The following is a 23,064-nucleotide window of genomic DNA, read 5'->3' on the forward strand; positions in this document are numbered from 1 at the left end:
GCGGTGATCGAGTCCTGCCGGGTCTAGCCGGGTCCAGCTGGGCTGGGCGGGGCCGGGTTTGGTCGCCCCAAGTCAGGTGAGGTCGGATTTGGTCCTAGCCATCACACGGCCCGCGATCCAGGAGTCTCGGGGGGGGGGGGGGGGGGGGGGGGGGTAGGGGTGGAGTGGTGGTGATAGGGCTGGCAGCCAATTCAGGGTGCCACGGGCAGAGAGCCCTTTTAGAGAGGGCATTGTCAGTCAAACCTGGCTTCGAGGCAGGAAGCGGGTACGAGTTATAAATAGCATCCCCCACCCGGAAATGACGTTTTCTCTGTACTGGCGTGGGCTCCCACCTAATAATGAACCCCACCCCACTTCCCCTGCCCGCTGCCCCGGGCACCCTTGCCCCCCAAAAAAACATACAACTCCAGGACCCCTCTCCTTCTCCGCTTTGGTCCACAATTATTTGTTTTTTATGGATACACTTCTATTCTAGAGCCCCCAATTTGATGAACAAGACCTACTTCCGTGTTCTCGTTGGAATTTTGAACGTTTACCGTTGATTGGTTATGTATGTATCAGTGTGCGTGTTGTTTAAGGCCTATTTCATTGTGTTTAAGTTGTGCAAACTTTTTTTTGTAAACTTTTTATTTTTTTCAAATACAAAAGTTTTTGTAAAAATTATAAAAAATTATTGGTTTTGTTTCGTGTGCAAAATTGTGTGTCTCGGAGTAGTTCCTTTTTTTGGTTGTGTTGTGATGAGAATGCTATTTTAAAATCTTGCTAATTGTTTGTGTAGAAAGTGAATTGTTCCCTTTTCTTTTTCTTTTCTATGTCCATGATGTTTTTATCATATGGAAATTCTGATTATTTGACAGTAATATGGATGCATTTCAAGGTTTTTTTGACTTGCTACAATGTGACAACCACATCCAAAATTCATTGTCATGGGAACCAATCCATAATTTGACAATATATGGTTTCAACCAAAGTCTTTAAGAACAAATATTGACTAATAATGGTATTTAAAGTGATCCAAGATTGTTAGATATCGAGTATTGGATAATTAAGGGTCTTTATTCAAAAAATTTAAAAAAGCTATGAAATCCTCTATAATTCTGTTGCAATGTATCATAAATATAGATTTGATGTTTTGCATGATTCTTATGTTAATATAGCATACATACTATTCTACCAATCAAGTGTACAATTTGTAATATTACCATGAAAGACAAATTTTGAATATTTTTAATTACACTTTTTATAATTTTAAATCTATAAATTTTTTATTCAAAATGCTTGTTAAAATATCATTTATTATAACTTTTTTAATCAAGTAAGAGACTTTAGTATAGTGAAAAATAAATAAATGCCATGTAATGTCAAAATAATTAGATGATATGAGCATTCAATAATTTTGAATGTGCATTAAGTAAAGAGATTTTTAATATTTAATAGGTTGTGGGAGAGACATTATTCATTCATTATTCTTCTTTCACAATACTATATTATGAAAGAAGAATAAAAAATGGTAATTGTTGCAAAGAGCAATATAAAAAGCAGCAGTCTTTATCTTTACTTTCATGGTTTATAATACTTTTTTTTTTTTAGTTTAAAAAAATCAAAACATTTACAAAAAAAAGGTACTTTATACATGTAAATTAACATAAGTTTTTAATACAAAAGACAACTGTGCTTTTTTCTTAAAGTAGACAATAGTAGTAAAGAAATATCTTCACAAAGCAACTAAAATTTGTTATAAAATTGTACTATTTAAACATAAAAAATTGTATCTATGAGGAGAGAGATGACACTCAATTTGAAGTAGATGGAAGATAATAATTATTTGTAGTTCTAAAACCTTATGTGCAAATAAAATTTTGTATTCATATAAAGAAATAAACTATAAATATTAGAAACTTAAAACATAATAATACCACGTATAATATATTACAAATGGAGTATTTTTTGTGCACTAAATAAAAATAAAAATGGCGTATTTTAAATTGATGGCACACAATTGTTTTTGATTACTTGAAAGAAAGGTATAATTTACTTTATTATTTTTATTGTTTTTTTTCTTTGAAGAGGACATGTGATCCACAAGCACAGTAAATAACACCACAAAGTGCACATAAAGAATAAAAGTATAATGTCGTTTCAAAATATTGAACATGAATGAATAATGTCTCGACAAAATAAGTGACTGCTTCAGAAATTTATAATCTTTGAATGCGTTGGTCACAAATTATTACAAATAAAATCATGGTATCAAATTATTTTTTACCATGTGTAATGTGAGATCCTTAGAAATAGTGGTTGTCAAAATATATAAGTAGCCTTTTCAAATCAAAATCAAAATCAATCAGTATTTTTAAAATTAAAAACTTTATCAATTCTTACATACAAACCAGTTATAAAAAATAAAACCTCGAATGTTCTACCTTCTTTCTTTTAATTCTTTTTTGGAAGCTCAGGATATAGATTAAAGAAGAAAAGGTTAAAATTTGGAGGTTTTAAATTTAACTTATAATGTTTCATGGTTTAAAAATTAATGACCAGTGGTACTTTTGAAGCATTACAAATCAAAATATGTAAAAAGTTTCAAGGTTTCTTGTAGAAAAAACGTACCAATCATACGATTAGATTCATAATTTTTTTATCAATTTTTCGTGATCTTACATTTTTTCATACTCTTATATTCGAACCATAAAAATAAAAATAAGTTTTGATGTTAATTTTTTTAATGTATTGTAAAATTTTAAAATATAATAGATAACTATGATGGTTTCACATTTAATAAAACTACAATTTAGTGATGTATTTTATAGAAAATATGCATTATATTACTTTTAAATTTATTTTTCCTATCCTTGCTGTAATAGAGTTTATTTTCAATACCAAAGTAATGATTTTGACAATTTTGTAGTAAATTAATTAAAACAGTCTCTGTCAAAGATCCAAATGCCAAATTCTAAGAACTGCAAAAGTTTATCACCATAAAATTATCTGGACATTAATATAACTGAAATACAAATCTACAAGTTAAGAAATGTGTGTAAAAGATAAAGTTTTATCATTCTTTTTTGCACTGTGTTTGTGTAGTATCTTGGTCATTAACCAACGAATGATTGATTAATAAAGTGGTTTTCTACATCATTTGAGTTTGGGATAAAGAAATTGTATTCATAGAAACCATTGAATCCACAAAAAATCTTAATTGTTATGCCTTTTGCTTGAATCCACTATTTAAATCTTAGAAATAACAAAAATGGATTGAGGATAAAACATTCAATAACTATCCAATGTTATGGAAACGAACCCCAACAAACATGCAACATCATGCTTCCCAATTCAAGTAAGAAAAAAAAGAAAAAAAGAAAAAAAAGTGGTTAAACTTTTTGTTCTAGAACGACATGGTCATTAAAGTCATGCAACAGGTGAATGTTTCATATTTTATTCAAGTATTTATTTTGGGTTTTAATACGAAAAGACAAAAAAAAGAAAGAAAGAGATGTCACAAGTGGGGGAAACTAATAATAATAATAATGCTTTCGAAGCTGCCCGAGGGAATGGGCAAAAGGGATTGCCCTGCCCGTCCCAGAGCGGGCCAATGGGACGCGAAGGTGTCAACACAATTCCCACTGTAATATGTACTGAGGGCTAATTGAGGGGAACTGGAGCACCGTAGTGCGCAGCAATAGGGGGAAGATGTGAGGAGTACGTGTTCCCAGAACCTTAGGGTAGGGGAACTAAGTGGGGTTGCTGGGCTCAGGTGAGAAGGCCGCAAGGCAGGACATAGGAACGCAGGGGAACAGGGAATGGGAACAAATGCCGCGGCGACGAAGAGCGAGCGAGCGAGGGGAAGCAGGCGGCAGCGTGGTCGGGGACGAAAGCAGTGGGAGGAAGAAGCGATTCGAAGGCTATTCGGACCCGATGCATGTGATCGTAGGTCGACATTCTGGCACCAGTGTCGGATTTCGCAATATATTATTTATTATAATATTGGGACGGGACAGTTCACACCACCTTTTCGGCAATCGAACTTTAGCGCGGGGGGGGAGTGTCGCGATCTTTGTTGGTGTTTAGTACTCGGTTGGTAGCAGGGCGAGTTTTGGCGTAGGAATCTGGTGTAGTAGGTCCGAGAAGCCTTTGTCGCATGCTCCGGCCATCGCCACGAGTCGGTTTGTTCAAGTGGTTCGGAGGTTGTATGTAGTTGATTTTGCTTTTCCTAGGGTTTTGCTCGTGGTGTTGGTTTTTCTGCACGGGTCCTCTAATCCCTTGTTCGTTCTTCGTGATCGGAAGGCTAATGTAGTGATGTTTAGTTCTTTGAGATTAGCTCTCGTAGATTTCTTTCTTTATTTCTTTTGAAAGCAGATCCCAGGGTGCCCCTGCTGCGTAGGAAACCGAAGAATTCTCCTGCGCAAGCTGTGGTGGCCATGAAGTCCGTGACTAGCACATTTAGCACAGTTGTTTTGTTTGTTTGTTTTGTTTTGGATTCTATTTTTCCTGTAATGTTCAATGGTGCACACGTGTAGGGTCGATGTTTTTAAACAGTCAAAGTGCAGATTTACTCTGGTTTTTTTCCACATACGAATTGATTTATGCTTCATGAAAATCTGTGCCTCTGATTTCAATAAAGGCCAGCAGTGTCTAGAAAACTGTGCCGTTGTGGCCAACTTCTAGATTTATGAAGGAGTTTTAGTGGTCCTGCAATTGCTACGCCCGGGTGAAATTCGCTTTAAATTTATCTGACCGCCGGGGCCATTCTACCTGGACTCTAGCATTTGCTGCCCTTTATGGCGGTTTGTATATAATATGCTTTCATTTTGCTTTCGTGCGACTCCACGCGCATGATTAACATGTTTATATCTAGACTTCATTGACTTTACATGCACGGTCTTTGCATCAGTCTGTGTTTATCTGAAGTCGTTATTAGTTTGTCCTCAGTTGTTTTTGACGTATGCCATTTCTTGCGGCTGGTTTTTGCAAGGTTTTTGGCGAATTGAGCAGGAGGATAGCAGATTGGTTTACAAGTAGCCATGGCGACGCCAACAGATGGCCTTCCCGGGACAGAGATGACTAGCATCAGCTTTAGGGACCAACTATGGCTTAGTGCTTATCCTTTGGACCGAAACCTGGTGTTCGATTACTTCGCCTTGTCCCCGTTTTATGACCGCACTTGTAACAACGAGCAGCTGAGGATGGAGGCTATTCATCCTTTGGACATGACGCATCTCTCGTACGTGACTTGCTTTCCGACTTCCATTGTGCTTGTTCGAGTGCGGATGACGTTTATGATATCGGGATTCAAGTTCACTACTGCTTTTATTGGGAGGTCACAGAACTCGTTTAATTCCTGCGAAACTAAAGAATATATACTTCATTCCATTGGGTCTGTTGATAAGATATCATTATCTAATTTGTTGCAGGAAGAAAACAGGTATGGAGTACATATTACACGAGGCTCAGGAGCCGCACCTCTTTGTGATTCGCAAGCAGAAGCGTGATGGTCCTGAAAAAGTATCTGCACAAGCTGCATATTATGTTTTAGATGGTTCTATCTATCAGGCACCTCATCTCTACAACGTTATTGGCTCGCGTGTTGTAAGTTCTTGCCACGAAAGCCGCAATCAGCTATCAAAACGATGATGATGTCGTTGATGATGATGATGACGATGATGACGATGATGACGATGATAGAAAGTATTTTGTGGAGCTAAACGTGATGGACACTGCAGGTGCGATCATTGTATCATATTACGAACGCGTTCGCGCAAGCCTCGGCAAAATTGGAGAAGATTGGCACTGGTAGCTAGCTTTACGAGCCTACGTCTAATGTGCAGGCAGGCAGTCAATTTAGATTCATGGCGTAGGATGTTTAAACGAGAGTACTTCTGAACTAAAGCGAAAATGTGTTGTCAAAAACTTGAATGTAATCATTTTTATTGCTCTATTCTAGGAGTAGCTACTCCAATACGCTGATGTAACTTAGTAAAGACAACATTCTGAACTGTCACTTCGTCACACAAGAATACTTCTTCGATCCTATTGGCATATTGGTTTAATCCGACTTAGTTATGTCGGTATGACCCTTTGATCCTCTCTGGGTTTTTTTTTTTTTTTTTTTTTTTTTTTTTAATTTAATCTCAAGCCGCTTAGAAAGAAACATTGTTTTGTGATTATCCAGGTACGGATAATGAAAATGAGAAGGTAGTAGGCGAGGCCGATCCTGCTGATGTGCAAGTAAAGCAATCAACAACAAAGTTTGTGGATATGAAGGAAGTCATGCGCGTGGATTCAATTCTTGCAGGCATCATGCGCAAGGTAATGAATATGGACCCTGCTATAAACTCGACAAGAACAAGATATAATATGAGGGTTTAGACTCTTGTGAAATGGATACAAACTTTGAGCATTTCGCTTGCCGTATTTTAGGGTAGATCGTAATGTGCTTGTGATCAGGTTGTTATATGTTAAGATTTACCCGGCAATGAGAATACGATTTATTGAATTACCAATAGACTTGAGCTGCTTAATAGGTCCTGTTGCGAGTCAGTGAAACTGTTAGTTTGCTTTGACATGTCTAACCTCAACTGGGATCAACTCTGCAGTTGCCACCCGCTCCTCCTCCTCCTGCACCGCTGGTTCCAGTGAACAATGCGGCACCAGGAACAGAGACTGCTCAGACGCCGGCAGCTGCAGAGGTCAAGCAAGAACAGACTTCAGCAGGAGGAAAGCAATCAAACATTGAAGGGGGTGCCACAAAGAGATTAAAGATAGAAAGATACTAAAGTAGTCTCCAGTTGTGTGATTGGCACACCCCATCTTTGATCGTTACCATTGTGCATTATCGCCTGCTTCCAATTAAATTCCCGTTCATGAGATCATCTTTAAATTCAATTCCTTCAAACGAAGGAGAAATTTACTCAAGTTTGTTTAGAACTATCGTCCTTTAGGTACTTGATCTTTACATGAACAGGGTATGTACTTTTGAAACGGATCAACCTTGCCCCTCAATGCCGCCTATGGCCGCAAGTCCACATTTGAAATCGCTGAGGAGGATTGCTGAATGCACACTGCATTCTAAACGGTCTGCTGTGTTTTGAAAACGCCAGTAACTCGCAGGAGTTAATTGCGATGGAGGTGTGTTGGCAACGAGAACCATCGTTTGCAGTACTACATCAATTGGTATGTATCTCGATTCGATAAGCATAAAAGGTGTATACACACAGCTTTCTAAAGTGCACAAATAATTGCATGCAATTCCACATCAAACTCAACCCTGATTTCAAAAAAGAAGAAAAAAGGAATGCGAAAGCGATTGCAGAAACAGCGTTCCAGCAAGAGACTGGCACCTAAAGCCGTGCCCAGGCATCAACAGCCAGGTTAGGTCACAACGCAGAACTTCACATCTCATTCGGACTCGGGCACAGGTGGTGATCAACGGTCGAAGGGGAGGTAAGCCGGGCATAGGAGAGGGAGAGCGGTCATAGAGGGAGAGGACTCGGTCGTAGGGGTAGGGAGACGGGAATGAGTGACCGAGGGCTGTCATCCCCAGCAGGCGGGAGTGGTACCATTGTCACGCCGCAATCACTTTCCATGGAGAGATCTTCGATCTTTAGCGAGCGACGTGTCTCCTTCACCAGCTCCCGTGAGAAGGAAGAAGCTCGCCCTTGCGCAGAACAATCCTCTGTACACACAACACACAGTAAGTAATATTGAAGAAAACCCAGAAATGAGAAAAAGAAAAACGGAAAAAAGGAAAAAAGGAGCCCATCCTGAAACGCTGGCGGAGTTTTCATGACACAGAAGCAAAGGGGTGACGGATAACAGGAGCCTCAGGATATGGTGATTCTTCTGGCTTGCTTGGAAGGCCTCCTCCCTCCCTCTCCCTCTCCCTCCCTGTGCAATTTGCACCCCACAATAGCGTCGCTTGAGTCGTACTGCGACTGGAAATCGGTCGCTTGAATGCGTCTGAGAGGCTTTGGGAATTCGGTGGCCGCCTAGCCGAGGAGAGAGGATCGCAGCCATGGCAGGAGCTGTGCTCGCCTACTCTTCTTCCGTCTCAGCTCATCGCCTCCTACAGACTCCGGGTAAGAGATGAGAGCTTCTCCCACTCGGCTTCCGGCAATGTGTGGTGTTGCCGGCGTGCTTGTTTGGGTGTTCGAGGTTTGGACTATGGAAGTTGTGGTCTCCTGCGACATTCTGTTGCATGAATTGAGAAAGCAGGCTGAGCGGGAGGAGCATTGGGATAAGCTCGTTTCCAATGCCCGAGAGTGGTTCAACCGTTGATTCTTTTGTGGGCTTCGTGTACATGTCCCTACAGTCAGAAGTGGTGGTGTATTTTTGTTTGAATTTTTTGCAGGTTGCAGAAATTTACTCGAAGACAGGAGAGTACCTTTTCATTTGGCTCTTAGCTGATACTGTGAACTTTGCGTGGGTTGAGGTATATAAGTGCGGAGCTTCTTTGGTAGATGGAGCAGAAAGTAGAATGGTTTAGAGGAAGTTGGGCTTTGTGCAGACCTGTGGGTTTGGGGTTGGAACAAGCAAAATGTGCGACGCTCATCTGTAGTTGACGTAGTGAGGTTGTGTTAGTTGGAGTGGTAGGAGGCGAGGCTTTTTATTTTATTTTATTTTATTTTCTCGCCGTTGACCTTGCGAAAGTACATCTCTAAGGAGCTTGTTTTAACTGTCAGTTTGTGAGAAACTAGTGGCGTTTGTAAATCAGAAATTGAATTCAGAATGCGAATTACAATTCAGTTACGCACTCTAAGTTGTTCGACTGCCAGAAAGAAATGGGTCGTTTGTGTCTTCCTCTGTTCAGATTGTCTTGGCTGAACGATTCACACAAATTTAAGTTTTTCAGAGAGTGGCGGTGTTAGATTGTAGGCTATACAATCTCTTGTAGTGAATGGGAACAAACTGAGAGATTTTGAGTGTTGCTGCAGACACCGGTTGGCAGAATGAGATGCCTACACATCCCTTGGGGTTGGGATTATCGTCCCAGGATTTTAGGAAACGAAGTATCAAGAGGATCGTGTCCCGAGCATTGCCAAGCTGGAAGTATCAAGCCGGTAAGGAAAGCGTTGCTCTACAAAAGATCAACGTTGAATGTCAACCTTACGGAACTCCTCTTCACCGAAGAAATTTTGGGGCTAGATTTAGTGTTCAGCGGCCATTTACATGCAGGAGTCAGAACCCCCGAGGTGCTGACAACACAGACTTAGGCAACCTCCCAGACTCAAAGAACGTGAATAAAGAAGTCGAAAGCAATGGGCTGCCAGAGAAGATGGCCCCTAACTTGGCGGGCGCTGCAGCAACAAATGGAGCAACCGTTTCAGTGAATGGCAGCACCGGTATCCCTGAGGAGGAGGACGCCACAGCGAGTCTCACCTGGTGGGACAGCATTCCTCGGCGTTACATTATCGTGGGGCTGTGTTTTGTTGCCTTCCTTCTTTGCAATATGGACAGGGTGTGTGGCTTTTACCCCCTCTTGTATTCACGACGTACAAGCTAGACCATTTGTGTAATTACCTCTGAGATTCGTGGCTTATGCAATGATGGTAGGTGTTGCGGTGGCAATGCATGCTTTTCAGGTCTTAATTGCCTCTGTTTCAGAGTTAAATTCTCGAAAAATAATGTCCAGTTCATTTCCAGAGGCTCCCAAGACGGGGCTAATTTAGTAGTTTTCAAATTCGTCGTATTCACTGTTGAAGTTTATTATTTTTCCAACTACTAAACCCCTGTAGAAGAAATAAACTTTGGAGGAGATTTTAGAGTTTCATAACTGCATTTTCTCCTGCTAAAAATTACATTACCCGCATAATTGTGCGACTGAGAGAAACTCTACGGCGTGCGATCAGGTTAACATGAGTATCGCCATCTTGCCAATGTCAGCGGATTTTCAGTGGAGCCCCACAACCGTCGGCTTGGTCCAATCGTCTTTTTTCTGGGGTTACCTTCTAACTCAGGTATACTTCATCTACGCTTTGCACTTGCTTTTCACCTTTTTTTCTAATCAAATTAATAGAAGTGTTTTTTAGAACAAGTACATTTACAATTTACCAGCCAGCTTAGAAGTCCGACGATTCAGGTTGAAGAAACATAATTGTGGGGATCAAATCCTTGATGCGTGCGTATACTTTAGTGAAGGCTAAGTACGAAAATCTACAATTACATAATAAAGTGTCGGATGAACATCTGAGGTAACATACCGAATTATTAGGTGTTTTCTCTATCCAAGTTTTGGCTTCATTTCTGTAACTTAGAAAATCCTGTTATATGTCTGAGGTCTACATGATAGCTGTTCCTTTAGAGCATGAAATGATTAGTGTTTACAATCTTATGATTTTACCAACCTCTTGAGTTCAAGATAAGAACAATTTAATTTCTCCGGAGTGCGCTTGAATTACAGGTTAAACATGGTTTCTGTTGTTAGTTTGTTTCAAGAAGTACAAATGGTCTCGCAGATTGCCGGAGGAATTTGGGCAGATCGCATAGGTGGGAAGCAAGTCCTGGGCTTTGGTGTCATATGGTGGTCGGCTGCAACCATGCTTACACCAATTGCTGCTAAACTTGGGCTTCCTGCTCTTCTTTTCGTTCGAGCCTGCATGGGTGTTGGAGAGGTTAGTTACTTGTATCCTTGCATCTATGTTTTGCGAATCTTGTGCAATGAGCAATTTAGGACCGTTAAATCAGGATGAATGTAGTGTCTGGAGTCTACGTTGTGATCTTTGAAGTTTCTGTACGTTTTCAAAAAAGGGAAGGCAATTTGAACGTGGATTGATGAATCGTGTATTACTCTAGTCTAAGATTGAGAGTAAGCTATTCTGTGTTACCTCATTCCAATCTCATCCTTTTAAATCTTGATTTCTTGGACAGGGTGTTGCGATGCCTGCAATGAATAATTTGCTCTCACGCTGGGTGCCTGTTAAGGAGAGGAGCAGATCGTTAGCTTTAGTGTACAGTGGTATGTACTTGGGATCGGTAACTGGACTGGCATTTTCTCCTGGTCTGATCCACCGGTTTAATTGGCCGTCAGTTTTCTTTTCCTTTGGATCACTGGGAGCATTTTGGTTTGCTACCTGGCAGCAATTGGTAAGTTGGATGGACTCGTTTTAGGTTCGAATCGGATTCGAATAATTCGATTTCTTTTATTTGCTTGCAATATTCTCAGCATTAGCTCTGGCCAACATGGTCTTATGTTATGAAATGTCTTCGCTGTATTGTGAAATTTATTTGCTCTTTAAGGAACATATATTAATGTAGTTGGAAGTATTAACATTTTACATGATAGTTTATGCTGAGTTTGTAAGTAAAACTTCTGGATTACGTGATTGCTTAAGGAACTAAAAGTGAGTTTTTGTGTGATGGGAAATAGGCTTACAGCTCTCCTGCGGATGACCCGAAAATATCGGAAGAGGAGAAGAAATTAATTATGGGGGACACCGAACCTCAAGCTCCTGTTGACAACATTCCATGGAAACTATTATTGTCCAAAGCTCCTGTGTGGGCGCTTATTATATGCCACTTCTGTCATAATTGGGGAACATTTATCCTCCTTACTTGGATGCCCACATACTACAACCAGGTACAATATGCGTTGTATGATTTACGTCGAGAAGTACATAATTAATGTTTATTCTCTTTTTGATACTATTTTATTATTTGTAGCTTACATCATTTTATTTTTTGATTATTCAATATATGGTTACTGCTCTAGGGGTCTGTGATTCATTACGAGGAACTGCTTAATTTAGTTTGAAAAGTGCATACTATTACAGGTACTAGGTTTTAACCTGATGGAGTCGGGACTTTTCTCGGTATTGCCGTGGCTTACCATGGCCATATCTTCTAACGTTGGAGGATGGATTGCTGATACACTCGTTAGTCGCGGCGTTTCTGTAGGTCTAGTTCGAAAGGTACCCTAATCATGCTCCCTTACTCCTGTCGAAGTAGCTGCCAGCTACTTCATTTAACCTCGCTATTTAACTATTTCTTGCAGTCACTGATTCAATTACTTTCGAAGCAATGTAAAGTAGATGGTGATACTCAATACTGTTTCAAATAGTTTCAATACGTTCAATCCTAGCGCGAAATTACTTGCATTGATTCATTTGTGCCTAAGTCGACTGCAGATCATGCAAAGTATTGGATTCCTTGGCCCTGCGTTTTTCCTTTCGCAGCTCAGCCATGTCAAATCACCTGCAATGGCTGTTGCTTGCATGATGTGCTCACAGGCCTGTACTTCTTACTTTACTTAACTTTCTTTCTCGAGTTAGAATATATCCCTCACAACTTTAGTTTTTACAAGTGTTATCATTACTTCATCCAGGTTTACATAGTTTTCTGTTGCGTCCAGTGTTGGATGCTAGATTTCGATTCTGGGTAATCAATTAGTTCATGGTCATGGGCGAGTTGAGTGGCTGATTTCCTTTTGCTGGCACAGGGTTTCGACGCATTCTCGCAATCAGGCTTGTATTCTAACCACCAAGATATCGGACCACGATACTCAGTATGCCCTCTAAACAAATTGGGCAGTTATTATTGTTGATGCATTACTTAGTGCTCTTTTTCTGAAGTTGATATCATGAGAAGCAGGGATTTGTGTAGTATGAGTAAGCAGTAAATAACGATTCGACCTGATCATGAATTTCTTTTCTATGACACTTTGTTGCTGGTAAAAATGTTCCCATTGATTGGTTACAGTACTACGGTGTTAAAATTGTTCTGGTACTTACTGACAAAGTAAACTCTTTCCTGATGAACCAATGCAGGGTGTGTTGCTGGGTATGTCAAACACAGCAGGAGTTCTTGCTGGAGTCCTTGGTACGGCAGCGACTGGTTACATTCTACAGAACGGTAAGTATTAACATATATTGGTTGTCATGTACTAATAGTTGTACTGATAGTTGGGGGCTTTTCATTCCTGTCGAATTTAAGAACTTGGAATAGTAAGAAAGATATCAATACTCGGTTGAATACCTAGTCGTATGGTACGAATATAGAGAACAAGAATGATATCCTCATTCTAAGTAGGTCTTGTTGCTCAGTCCAACTTCATGGTCAGCGCGCAGAAGTTCTATGTAAGGTTGGTCTCTGCAAATTCTCTGTAATGAATTACCTGGAACTGGGGACGAGGTTAATTAACTCGAACTCTAGGTCGTCAAACTCACAGTTCTATGATTAATTCAAGTAAAGATAAGAGATTACTTTTTTGGGGTTGGAAGTGCTGAGGGTAGTGCCTAGCTTGGTTCACATGCATATGAGTTAGAGAACCAAACCGAAGACTAAGTCAGGAAAAGCTTCAAGAAAAAAGTACCGTTTGTTTGCAACTACAGCTTGGTCGATCCTGTGACTTGGAAAGAGAACACTTTACTAACGACTTATTCCGAGCTCAATGCAGGATCCTGGGACGACGTCTTCAAAGTTGCAGTGGCTCTTTACTTGATTGGGACCGTCATCTGGAACGTATTTTCATCTGGGGAGAAAATCTTTGATTAAGCCTGATGAGGGATCTCAAATCTACGACCGCTTCAAGAATATGTTACATTTATTTAAGAAACTGGATGTTGAATTTTGACCGCGTCACTTGTAATACTACTGCCAGCAATTGTGGATCACTCTTTGGGCGCTTCTATGGACTTGTAGACTCGATTTTGATTTTTAAAAGAAAAAAGAAAAAAGAAAAAAGAAAAAAAATTGCTTGGAGAAGTTCCATTTTGTGTATTTCTATTGATGTACTACTTAGATGTGGGAACTGGTGTACACTGGATGTTTGATTGTCCAACCAGCGAAATCAAACCTTGTTTAGAGTTCTTTAGATGGATAGGAATGTTGGAGAGCAGTTAACAATTCAAAAACATCATTTGAGTCAACATGGTTAGGGTTGTCAATTGACTGGTGCATTGCAATTGGCAAGCTTCCAATTCCGGATAGCAGCTTACATTTGCTTTAATTGCAGATACACTTTTTCGCAGATTCAAAGACTACTTTCCTTCAGAGTACTCGTTCTCAAAGTGTCTTTTGTATTAAAAGTCAGGATTTTTTAAGGTTTTGTCTAACATCCACTTTACAATTTGTATTTAATTGCATATGTATTTGAAATCTCTTATTGGCTCCAAACCTACAACATATCGTTACTACTATAAATGTGATTAAAAATTATCAAAAAACGCCAAAACGCTCGTCATTCAGGGTCTTGAGAGGTAGAGTTCCAGATTCTGAGATGGAAATTGATTACAATAAAGCAACTTTTCAAATTTTCATCGCATTCAATAGATTTGGTACTGTTCTGCCTTTTCAGTCACAGATCTCTGATAAGTCATATCCAAATTTGAACATAAAGTAGACACATGCCTTGCCCTCATGGACATAAATTTGAGCCCAACATGAGTGGAACACCTAGAGTACCTTTTTCATAAATAGCAATAGGAGACTCTATAGCCATGTTCAATTATTATAACACTTTATTGCCTACATTACAACCTGCAATGATTTCTGAACTCATCTTGCAATGGATATTCAACACCTGATACATGTGAAAAGAACTCCACCAGTGCTGGAGCTCAGATACATTTCTTGGCTGGGCCTTCTTAAGTTTACAATTGGTGTTGGTATGCGCTGGTGGTAAAGAATCTTGGATGGCACGACACCTTCTATTCAAGCTGCTGTCTACATACATTTGAAATTTAAGGTCAAGCTGATAGAATGAATACAACCCTTGGAAATATACTACACTGCCTACTAAAGTACAACTGCAATGGGATGCTCCAATGTTGCATCAAGTCTCAACCTTTCTATAAGCACAAAATAAAGAAGGTTATCTTAAAATCGTTGAATAACTAATTCTAAATAACTTTATAGTAAGATATTGAGCAAAAAGGGTTGAAAGGAGTACAACTCCATTTCCTCGGTTGAACAAAATGGTCAGGGAGCCGCGAAACGATGTGTACACTTGCATTTGGACCCATTCAGTCCCCTGCAAGCACAACTGCTTCGTTCAATTCGGAAGCTTTGGATTACTGAGCCTTCGTCACTGGATAACGGCGACGCTTTCACTTTATTCAAGCCTGGGAAGGATATGCCGCAATCGCAGAAAGAAGCAACTTAAAGCTACCGGAGAAACCTAGCATTCGAACATATACTGTAATGAGGTTGCCTAGAATCCTCATGAACTCTCTAACATGGGCAAATACAGATTATATGCAGTCCAGAGTCAAGACGGGCACTCCATAATTAGGAGAAGATAATTACTCGTACGAGACGACAGGAAATCTACAACTCAATTTTGATGAACTAAAAGCTATTGAGCAGGTCAAGAAAAATTAGAAGCAGCATTTACCCGCTGGCAGCCCATCTCCTTTTCCGAGCTGGTCTTTCCTGTTTAACCTCCACAGTATTTGCCTGAACCTCACTAACGTAAAAAGACCCACCTCGACCAGCTGGTATCTCCTCACTTGGTTTCTTTGGTCTCGGTTTCCCAAAGCGCTCTTTTCGACGTTCAAGCTTAGCTGTTACTTCCTCAGACTGCTGTACATGATCCTCCGCATCAGATAGCCGATTGGGGTTTTGTAAAGATAAATCTCTGTACTTGTTCCCTTTCATTGAAACCAAGCCGCTTCGAATTTCCTTTACCTTGGAATTGGCAGGTTCCTCACCTTCTGCGTCAGCGTTATTATAACGTTTGGCAGTACTACTCCTCTGCTGCCTATTCCTGTGCTCACTCCTGGAATTGTTCTCTACGTCCCGGTGAGGATTCTGATGCCTTCCTTGGTCCTGTTAAGATAAGATTGCATACGTTAAAGTAGCACGATAATTGCTTATATTTGAGTCCTGATACGATGAATAGTCATCATCAAATGTATTGTCTCGATCCCGGCGGCAAATATTCGAATAGTTGAAAAACATGAATCAAAATAACACCTGTAAATTTTCACTTGTGTGCTGATCAACATCTCGTGCATCGTTCGTCGCATCAGCCTCCCGTGCATGAGACTGCCGCCTGTGCCTTTTCTCATCTCCTGCTAATGTTGACGGGATTTCCCTTTCTTTCCGACTATTCCAACGTTCAATTTTACTACGATCTTGTCTCCCCTGCCCATCGTCTTCCCCTGAACTTGCTTCGTCTACTGCAGACTCACGCTCTGACTCTTTTATGAAGTGCGCAGACACATCTTCGTTCTCTAACCTTCGACTGATTGTCTGTGATCTTTTCGATACCGTAGAACCACGGTCCCCATATTGAACAATCTCTGAACCATGCTCCTGAATACATACTCCAGAGAAAAATTCAGCACGTGCACACCGACAAGGCTCAATAAAAAAATGTATAAAATACTAAACACAACAAGAGAGTTGCACCACATCTGAATAGAACCCATCTTTGCTGAGAAGACAGTCCTCGAAACTAGCCATACTTTGTCTTGCTGATAACTTAAATGATAACCATCTTTGTCCCGTCTACTTTCACTGTCGTGATGAGAACCCGATCGGACATTGTCTTTGTCTCTCTTCAGTTCACCGCAACCATGATGACTTCTCTCCTTGACAAGGGAATCATTACGCATAACATCAGCTTCCCTCTCCTCTGATCCATCACGCCTTCGCATCTGCATACGAGCATCATCTCCCGCCTCTCGACCATTTACCACTGATTTTCGATGCAAATCATTCCTTCGGTCTTCACCTTTTCTTCTGTCCTCTCTGCACAATTGTCCCGAGGAGTTAAATACAGATACCAGTGGTTTGGCTGTTGAGAGATTAGAGGCAAGTTTTAACCTTGTCAGTAAAACCTGAGATTCTAAGTTTTGAAAACGCATGATGAAACTATGATGAATCTTGTCCAAGCAAACTGCAACAATCTATTCGGTAATGAGCATGTTTCCAACTCAGCCGAAGAATAAGTATAGCAGTCTTACATGTGCCGACGGTTTCTTAGCTCCCTATCTCTGTTCTCTTCAGAGCGATCGACTGCCCTTGAGCATGCATCATCCCGGCGGTCTGGTCGATCCTCCCGCCGATATCTATCCCTATCCCTATCCCTGTGACGTTCCTCTTCTTGATCTATCTTCGAAATCTCCTCACGTGGACGACGTCTTTCTCTCTGATGAGACCTCGCTTCTTCCCGTCCTCGACTTCTTTCCCGATCTCTATCATAAGGCCTTAAGTCTTTCTCTTTATCTCCATGACGAGAACGATCTTCATTCTTTTTTTTTCCCACCCACGCTTTTTGACCTCGAAGATCAGCTGACCTTTGACGATGTCCAAATTCTTCTTGCTCTCTTCGCCAACCTCTCTCCTCCCTCTCCCCATCATAATCGGGCCTTCCACGCTTTCTAACTTCATCATTTCTTTCGTCCCCTCTGTCCTTCCGGAAATGACGAACTACATCGTGTTCTCGCCTCTCTCTCTCCCTCTCCCTGTCTCTGTCTCTGTCCCTGTCTTCACGGACTCTGCGATCATAAGCAGGCTCATCTTTCCCTCGATGACCTTGTGAACGTTCACTACTGTGCAAACCTTCTCGTTCATTATTTTCCGCAACCCGTCTCCTAGTCCCAGAATCGTCCCTATACTGATGATTCTCTGACGCATCGTTGTTCGTTGGTACTTTCTCATGTACATTCACAGCTTTCACTCTACTAGGCGCAGGTTCGTTGCTATTGCCTAAGCTTGAATCTGAAATTTCGTCAGAGGATGATGCACCTGATGAATTCAAATGACTAGTACCACCTCTCTTTGTACTAGAAGCAACTTTATTCCTCTTCACAGGTCTTAATTTGTCACCTAATTCTGAATCTTCACCTTCAGCGCCATCCTTAGATTTAGTCCTCTTGTAACCTCCAGAAACCTGCCCAAGTGAAGGCTCATCAGCACCTTTCTCAACTAGTACAGACCAGGACCTCGGCTCGAGCCTTGTATCCGCATCAAACTCACGACTGAGACTTCCTGGGTCTCTATTCCCATGAGTGCTATGATGTTCGTGTCCTGATCGATTTGCTCCACTCCCGTTGCTCAACTCTTCCTCCCATTCCCCGCCAGGAGGAGCCGCACGATTAGAATGTGCCAACCTCGGCGGTGTTCGGCGCCTGATACAACCAAATACATATTCAATCAACTTCACAATCCACCATCGTCATGCAAATACTCAGTGATGATGGAAATCCTGGCTATCAAGTGATCGTTATACAAGCATTACAAGCAAAGCATTACAGCCTTGGTTCGACAAACAGGCTGTGCATGGAAAGTTCATAAGACTTTAGTGCAACCACGACCTACCACTGAGGTTCTGTAAACCCAACAGGAGGTGGCTGTAAGGTAAAATGATCCGAAGGATAACCATCAGGTCCAGGGCCAGACATAGGTCCTCCTCCCATTCTTGGTCCCCCATACATAGGAGGTCTCACAGCTCCGCCCCTGAAGATCGCACAAAACGAGTTAGGATGAACTCCGACATTCCGGATGAACGTTGTTCAATATTTGATACAAATCTTCAATACTTCAAAATTCAGGCAAACGACTAGCAACAGTACAGGACATCATTCGGAGCTGCTGCGCACCTTTCGTATGGTGCCATTCCAAAAGGTCCAGGGAACATGCCAAAATCAGCCCCAGCACCAGGTGGATGCATGGGCATGCCAGGGCCTATAGGTCCGTGCCCTTCAACACCATGACGCATGGGGCCATGCATGTGTTCACCTGACATGTCCATCATATTCCCTTGATCCCAAGGCTCGTTATATGGGTAATAATCCATCCATGGTCTTGGCCCTCCATGTCCAAGATCACGGACATCCTCTTCGTGATGGTAATTCGAATACTGCTCCATATGCCTCCCACCTTTAGCCTCATCCTCTGTGTACTCCGTATCAAAATCAACACCTGTTGCTGGGTCTGGCTCATCTTCAGAAGCATCTTGCAAAACAATCTTCACAAAAAAAAAAAAAAAAGAAAAGAAAAGAAAAGAAAAAGCATAGCAGATGTGACTTCAATGACTGAAATATCAAAGTCCGCCTCAGTATCTCTAATAGACCATTTACAATTACACATGAAATAATTAGGCATAGGTTTCTTCTACAACCATCACCCAAAAAACTTGTGAACTCTTACGAAACATATCCAACATTCTAGCTGCTTCATGCAGTCTCAACAACGGAGATCATTAGACAAAAGGAATTATGAACAGAGCAGATGTATGAATGGAAAGGAATAGAAATAACTAAAAAGCTTCTCAGACTCATTCCACGAGATGGTAACGTGCTTTCTCACCTGAATAACAGCGTCGGAATCTCGTGTTCTCTGTCTACGAATATCGGCTGAAGGACGTCTTTCTCCCCCTCCCCCTTCAACCTGTATAGCCCGCCCTGTAGGCTGCAAAAAGAAAACAAGAAATAGTCTGAGTAAAAGCTTTGATTGGCTAGACCGTTTCTTTCAGAAACATGAGATTGTCAATACTCCATAGATGTCAAATGCCAAAGTCTCAGGATTTCGGTCTCAATAATTGAATAGGGAAACAAAAGAAGCGTACGAAGCAATTAATCGGATATAAAGCACTTATACCATGACAGGTCGACCTCGTCCTGCTCCACGCCCACGACAAGCTGAGTGACCGCCGTGGTCGGACTGACGCTGATGGTTGCCATTATCACCCGACGCATCTTGCAAACCTTGAGCTGCCATTAGCTCTGGTGGCAAATCTGGATCATACTCCTGTCTCAGTCATGAACCGTATAATTTGTCAAATGATCAAGAGACAAGTAACCGTTCCATACAATTATCTAGGATTCCTCTTCGGCAGATTCAATAGTAATGCATATTATATAATCCACACTGATGTGAGCTTGGAATTCAGCAAGTAGGACTCTCTGGAATTCAGGCACATCTCAAATAGTGCTACATTCGTTTCAATTAGTCCAAGTAGACGTAAAAACACTACATACACACAAAATGCCTACAGTCAAACTCGTTAAAACATTAGTACAGGAAATCACAGCAATCAAAGCATCAAAGACTTCAAACACTTACTCCCAAACATAATGTCCAACTATAGAGGCTACAATAAGCACCAACAGCTGCAAATATACCTGCTCTGTGCGCCCACTTTCATAAACTCGAATCTTACTTTGCATTGTTGCTTCTAATCGAACTTGTGACTGCAAAATTCATGTCCGGAAAGAACCCTTTAGTTAACCCAAAAGACTGCAATCGCCCCTTAAACCCCAAGATCCCGGACCTGCAAGGTTAGCGACCACGGATACACCCCACTTTATGGGTTAACACCTTAACTTCAACGAACTGTTGTATTCCACAGATCTTCACAAATCTAGCAGAAGTGAGTTGATGCATTTTATTTCCATGTTCGAAACACATCAAGCATGTCTGGAACTGTTCAATGCTTTGCTTGAGTAAGATGAAGTATCACAGAACACAATTTCAGAGAAATTGCCTGAAAAAACTCACTACAGGACAGAGAAACCTAGGGATAATGCTGATAAATAGACAAATAAAACCAGGGATATCAATAGAAGGGACTCTAAGGACGACCAAATGCAGAAAGCCCATGTGATTAAAAAGAAACCATTATAAAATACAAAATAAAAGAGTTAACGGAAATACCAGTTGTAGACAGTAATTTTTCCAGCTACTCTCGGTGAAGCCAAAATTAAAGTAGTCTGTAACATCCGCACCAGGGCGTTGCCAAGGCTTCTCTTCTAGTTCATCGAGGTCAATATCAAATACTGTCCTGTAACATTTGTACAACCATCAGAATAATAATCACTTAATACTCAACATAAATCACTTGTGTTTTGAATACTGATTACTAAAATAAACAAGACAAAAAATCAAAAAAAAAAAAAAAAACAAAAACAAAAACAAAACAAACAAACAAACAAACAAAAACAAAAACAGAGTCGTTTGAAAATCATCACCAATAACTAATAAACTTTAAGTTATCAGGTGATATGGCAGTAAAATAAAAAGTAAACAAAAACGTACTTCGTCGGAGGTAGAGTGAACTCCATGCCACCTGAGTATCCACGACCACCAGAACCGCCCCATGACGCGGAACCACTTTGTGAACCCCGTTGACCATTAGAACCACCACGCCCCCTACCTGCCCAATCTCCTTTCCCACCGTCCGCACCTCGGCCAGCTATCCAATCCACTCTCCCGGCACCTCTTTCACCTGGCTGGGGTTCTCCTGCCTGGCTAGATGCAGGTGCACCGGATGCTCCCGAGCCTGGTCTCACATACTGAAATTCGAAATAAACTTCAAAACCTTTTGCGGCAATAAAACGTGCCAAAGTAGCCTCATAATCGCCTCATAATCCAACACTAATCTACGCAGGTGCTGCCATTACTGAAACCAAGGTAAAGGATGAACCTTATATTGTGCATGATGAGGTTGCCCATTGTAGTAACCCTGACCACTATAGCCAATGCGAGGGCCAGCTAGATTTGGCCCTTGTCCACCAGGTTTAACCGGCGGCCCACGATCGTCACCACCTACATTCACAGAACATTAAATATAACGTGTCAGATTCCACTAGAACTAGGGTTTAGATACTTGGGTTATGGCATTTGGAGCTCTCATAAGTAAAACAGCGCTCACTTCATGTGTAAGCTAATTTAAGCACTGCAGTAAAATTCTACGCATGCAATTCGTCCTACAATTGAAACCATTTGCTAGACGACAACAGAGCCTGATTCTCACCCGATGTGACCCTCTCGAGTGCCCCCAGTGGACCTCCACTCGGAGGACCTGGAAGAGGTGGTTCTGACAGGAGCCCTCCTTCCTCTCCCCAGTTCTCTTGACCGTCACGAGGCTCATCCCCTGCCACAATTATGAGGTCTTCTTCGTCCTCGTCATCACTACCAACGTAAAATTCACTCTTCGCCTCAATTGTCGGATTGTCATAACCCAATGCGTCGTCGTTCAACACAATCTGTAGGCCGTCATCGCTATCACTGTCCCAATCCTCCCCTTCTCCAGCTACTGCTACTTTGGCTGCGGGCGCGCTCTCATCAGCTCTATCTCCTACTGCCACATCCTCGGCTTCGCGTAAACCAGTAGACCCGGATGGGGCAAGACCCGGCGCGACTACACTCTCTCCAACGCTTCTAGGGTTCTCGAAAGACGTCGAACCAGCATTCTCCTGTTGCACCCGACCAAGTCCCGCGTTGGCTCCTGCTTCAATTCCACCAGAATGCCCATTTCCCAATCCAGCTGCTGAGCCCGTTTCTATTCCCCTAAAATCCTCAATGGAAGCGGACTGCAATTCCTCCGCTTTCGACGACATCGTCGTCACAGCACTCCCATACAGCTCTCCATACAGGAATGTCTCCTCGTTGTCCACATCCTTTCCCCCAACCTCAAACCCTGCCATCAATCCTCCTGCAACAGCCGGCACCACCGCAGAAGAGGAGGAGGTGCCGTAGAGGAGCTGCTCCTCGTCGTCTCCATCTTCGAACCTCCGCCTCCTCTCCACCCCGACATCCTTGGAAGCCTCATACAAGGTCCCAGTCCCACCCCGTCCCACGTCCTCAGCATACAGATCCCCAAAATCGTCATCGTCATTCATGTCGACGCCCTCCAAAGACAACTTCCTCCACGCTAAACCAAACAAATGAATCAAACCACCAATCAACTCCGAAACCCTACACCATCGCTAACGCCCCCGGCACGCCAATAACCGCGAAAAAAATCAAAAAAATCAAAAATCTATTACACCACTAGGTCACAATCACCGGTCACGCAAAAAGACCACCTCGAAAGGGGGACAACATCTGCTCCATCCCAGTGCAGTCTACTATTTCTTGCGGAAGCGAGAAATCAAGCCAACGAGCCTCGCCATTGTTTACTCGTCAGTGTTCGCATCCCCCTTCACGAGGACGCCACTCCAGCTTCACTCTCCTGTGTCGCCTCCCCCTCTCTTCGCATCTCCTCCCCCCCATCCAAGACGACGACAACCCTCGGGAAGATGAAACTATTTCCTCATTCGTTATCTGAACGACAGTTGCGTCATTCATTCGTCATTTGTGGCATCCACAACTGAGCAAGAATAAAAATCTAGATTCTTCAAT

The 23,064-nt window shown here is 41.8% G+C and overlaps 3 protein-coding genes across 9 annotated transcripts; 2 read left to right on the plus strand and 1 right to left on the minus strand.

The window, feature by feature from the left end:
- The first annotated feature begins 3,684 nt into the window (after nt 1-3,684).
- Nucleotides 3,685-6,912, plus strand: LOC112288466 (mediator of RNA polymerase II transcription subunit 6). 6 transcript variants are annotated; one of them, XM_024532661.3, is made up of 6 exons: nt 3,685-3,927; nt 4,973-5,221; nt 5,412-5,586; nt 5,721-5,790; nt 6,170-6,306; nt 6,594-6,912. In XM_024532661.3, exons 2-6 carry the CDS (start codon nt 5,022-5,024, stop codon nt 6,771-6,773), a joined length of 762 nt encoding a protein of 253 aa, XP_024388429.1. In that variant the 5' UTR covers nt 3,685-3,927; nt 4,973-5,021; the 3' UTR covers nt 6,774-6,912. The 6 variants fall into 6 exon arrangements, with proteins under 6 accessions (XP_024388429.1, XP_024388426.1, XP_024388425.1 ...); XM_024532658.2 differs by having other exon boundaries at nt 3,795-3,931; XM_024532657.3 differs by lacking the exon at nt 3,685-3,927 and adding an exon at nt 4,070-4,423.
- Nucleotides 6,913-7,851: 939 nt separating this feature from the next.
- On the plus strand, nt 7,852-13,699 carry LOC112288465 (sodium-dependent phosphate transport protein 1, chloroplastic). The gene is made up of 11 exons (XM_024532653.3): nt 7,852-8,075; nt 8,931-9,454; nt 9,846-9,953; nt 10,452-10,607; nt 10,864-11,079; nt 11,363-11,572; nt 11,766-11,903; nt 12,120-12,221; nt 12,431-12,496; nt 12,759-12,843; nt 13,388-13,699. The coding sequence occupies exons 1-11, from the start codon at nt 8,012-8,014 to the stop codon at nt 13,483-13,485; spliced, it is 1,767 nt and encodes a 588-aa protein (XP_024388421.1). The 5' UTR covers nt 7,852-8,011; the 3' UTR covers nt 13,486-13,699.
- An 819-nt stretch (nt 13,700-14,518) lies between these two features.
- LOC112288464 (uncharacterized) lies at nt 14,519-22,703 on the minus strand. 2 transcript variants are annotated; one of them, XM_024532651.3, is made up of 14 exons: nt 21,695-22,703; nt 21,365-21,486; nt 20,977-21,233; nt 20,596-20,722; nt 20,064-20,132; nt 19,540-19,689; nt 19,249-19,350; nt 18,540-18,907; nt 18,259-18,396; nt 16,902-18,068; nt 16,401-16,686; nt 15,907-16,248; nt 15,326-15,759; nt 14,519-14,962 (listed from the first exon to the last, which is right to left on the minus strand). In XM_024532651.3, exons 1-14 carry the CDS (start codon nt 22,560-22,562, stop codon nt 14,911-14,913), a joined length of 4,482 nt encoding a protein of 1,493 aa, XP_024388419.1. In that variant the 5' UTR covers nt 22,563-22,703; the 3' UTR covers nt 14,519-14,910. The 2 variants fall into 2 exon arrangements, with proteins under 2 accessions (XP_024388419.1, XP_024388420.1); XM_024532652.3 differs by having other exon boundaries at nt 14,519-15,109.
- Between the last annotated feature and the right edge of the window lie 361 nt (nt 22,704-23,064).

This window comes from Physcomitrium patens, chromosome 11 (assembly GCF_059467195.1).
Source record: "Physcomitrium patens ecotype Gransden chromosome 11, ASM5946719v1, whole genome shotgun sequence".
Lineage (NCBI taxonomy): Eukaryota > Viridiplantae > Streptophyta > Bryopsida > Funariales > Funariaceae > Physcomitrium > Physcomitrium patens.

What these genes read in the sequence shown, in the direction of transcription:
- LOC112288466 (XM_024532661.3), top strand. Translation starts at nt 5,022, where the DNA reads ATGGCGACGCCAACAGATGGCCTTCCCGGGACAGAGATGACTAGCATC. An exon ending in ACGTTATTGGCTCGCGTGTT is followed by an intron (nt 5,587 to 5,720) that starts GTAAGTTCTTGC and finishes TGGACACTGCAG; the next exon opens with GTGCGATCATTGTATCATAT. An exon ending in ATTGGAGAAGATTGGCACTG is followed by an intron (nt 5,791 to 6,169) that starts GTAGCTAGCTTT and finishes GTGATTATCCAG; the next exon opens with GTACGGATAATGAAAATGAG.
- LOC112288465 (XM_024532653.3), top strand. Translation starts at nt 8,012, where the DNA reads ATGGCAGGAGCTGTGCTCGCCTACTCTTCTTCCGTCTCAGCTCATCGC. An exon ending in TCGCCTCCTACAGACTCCGG is followed by an intron (nt 8,076 to 8,930) that starts GTAAGAGATGAG and finishes GTGTTGCTGCAG; the next exon opens with ACACCGGTTGGCAGAATGAG. An exon ending in ATATCGGACCACGATACTCA is followed by an intron (nt 12,497 to 12,758) that starts GTATGCCCTCTA and finishes GAACCAATGCAG; the next exon opens with GGTGTGTTGCTGGGTATGTC.
- LOC112288464 (XM_024532651.3), bottom strand. Translation starts at nt 22,562, where the DNA reads ATGAATGACGATGACGATTTTGGGGATCTGTATGCTGAGGACGTGGGA. An exon ending in GACGAGGTCGACCTGTCATG is followed by an intron (nt 19,351 to 19,539) that starts GTATAAGTGCTT and finishes TTCTTTTTGCAG; the next exon opens with CCTACAGGGCGGGCTATACA. An exon ending in TAAGTTATCAGCAAGACAAA is followed by an intron (nt 16,249 to 16,400) that starts GTATGGCTAGTT and finishes GTATGTATTCAG; the next exon opens with GAGCATGGTTCAGAGATTGT.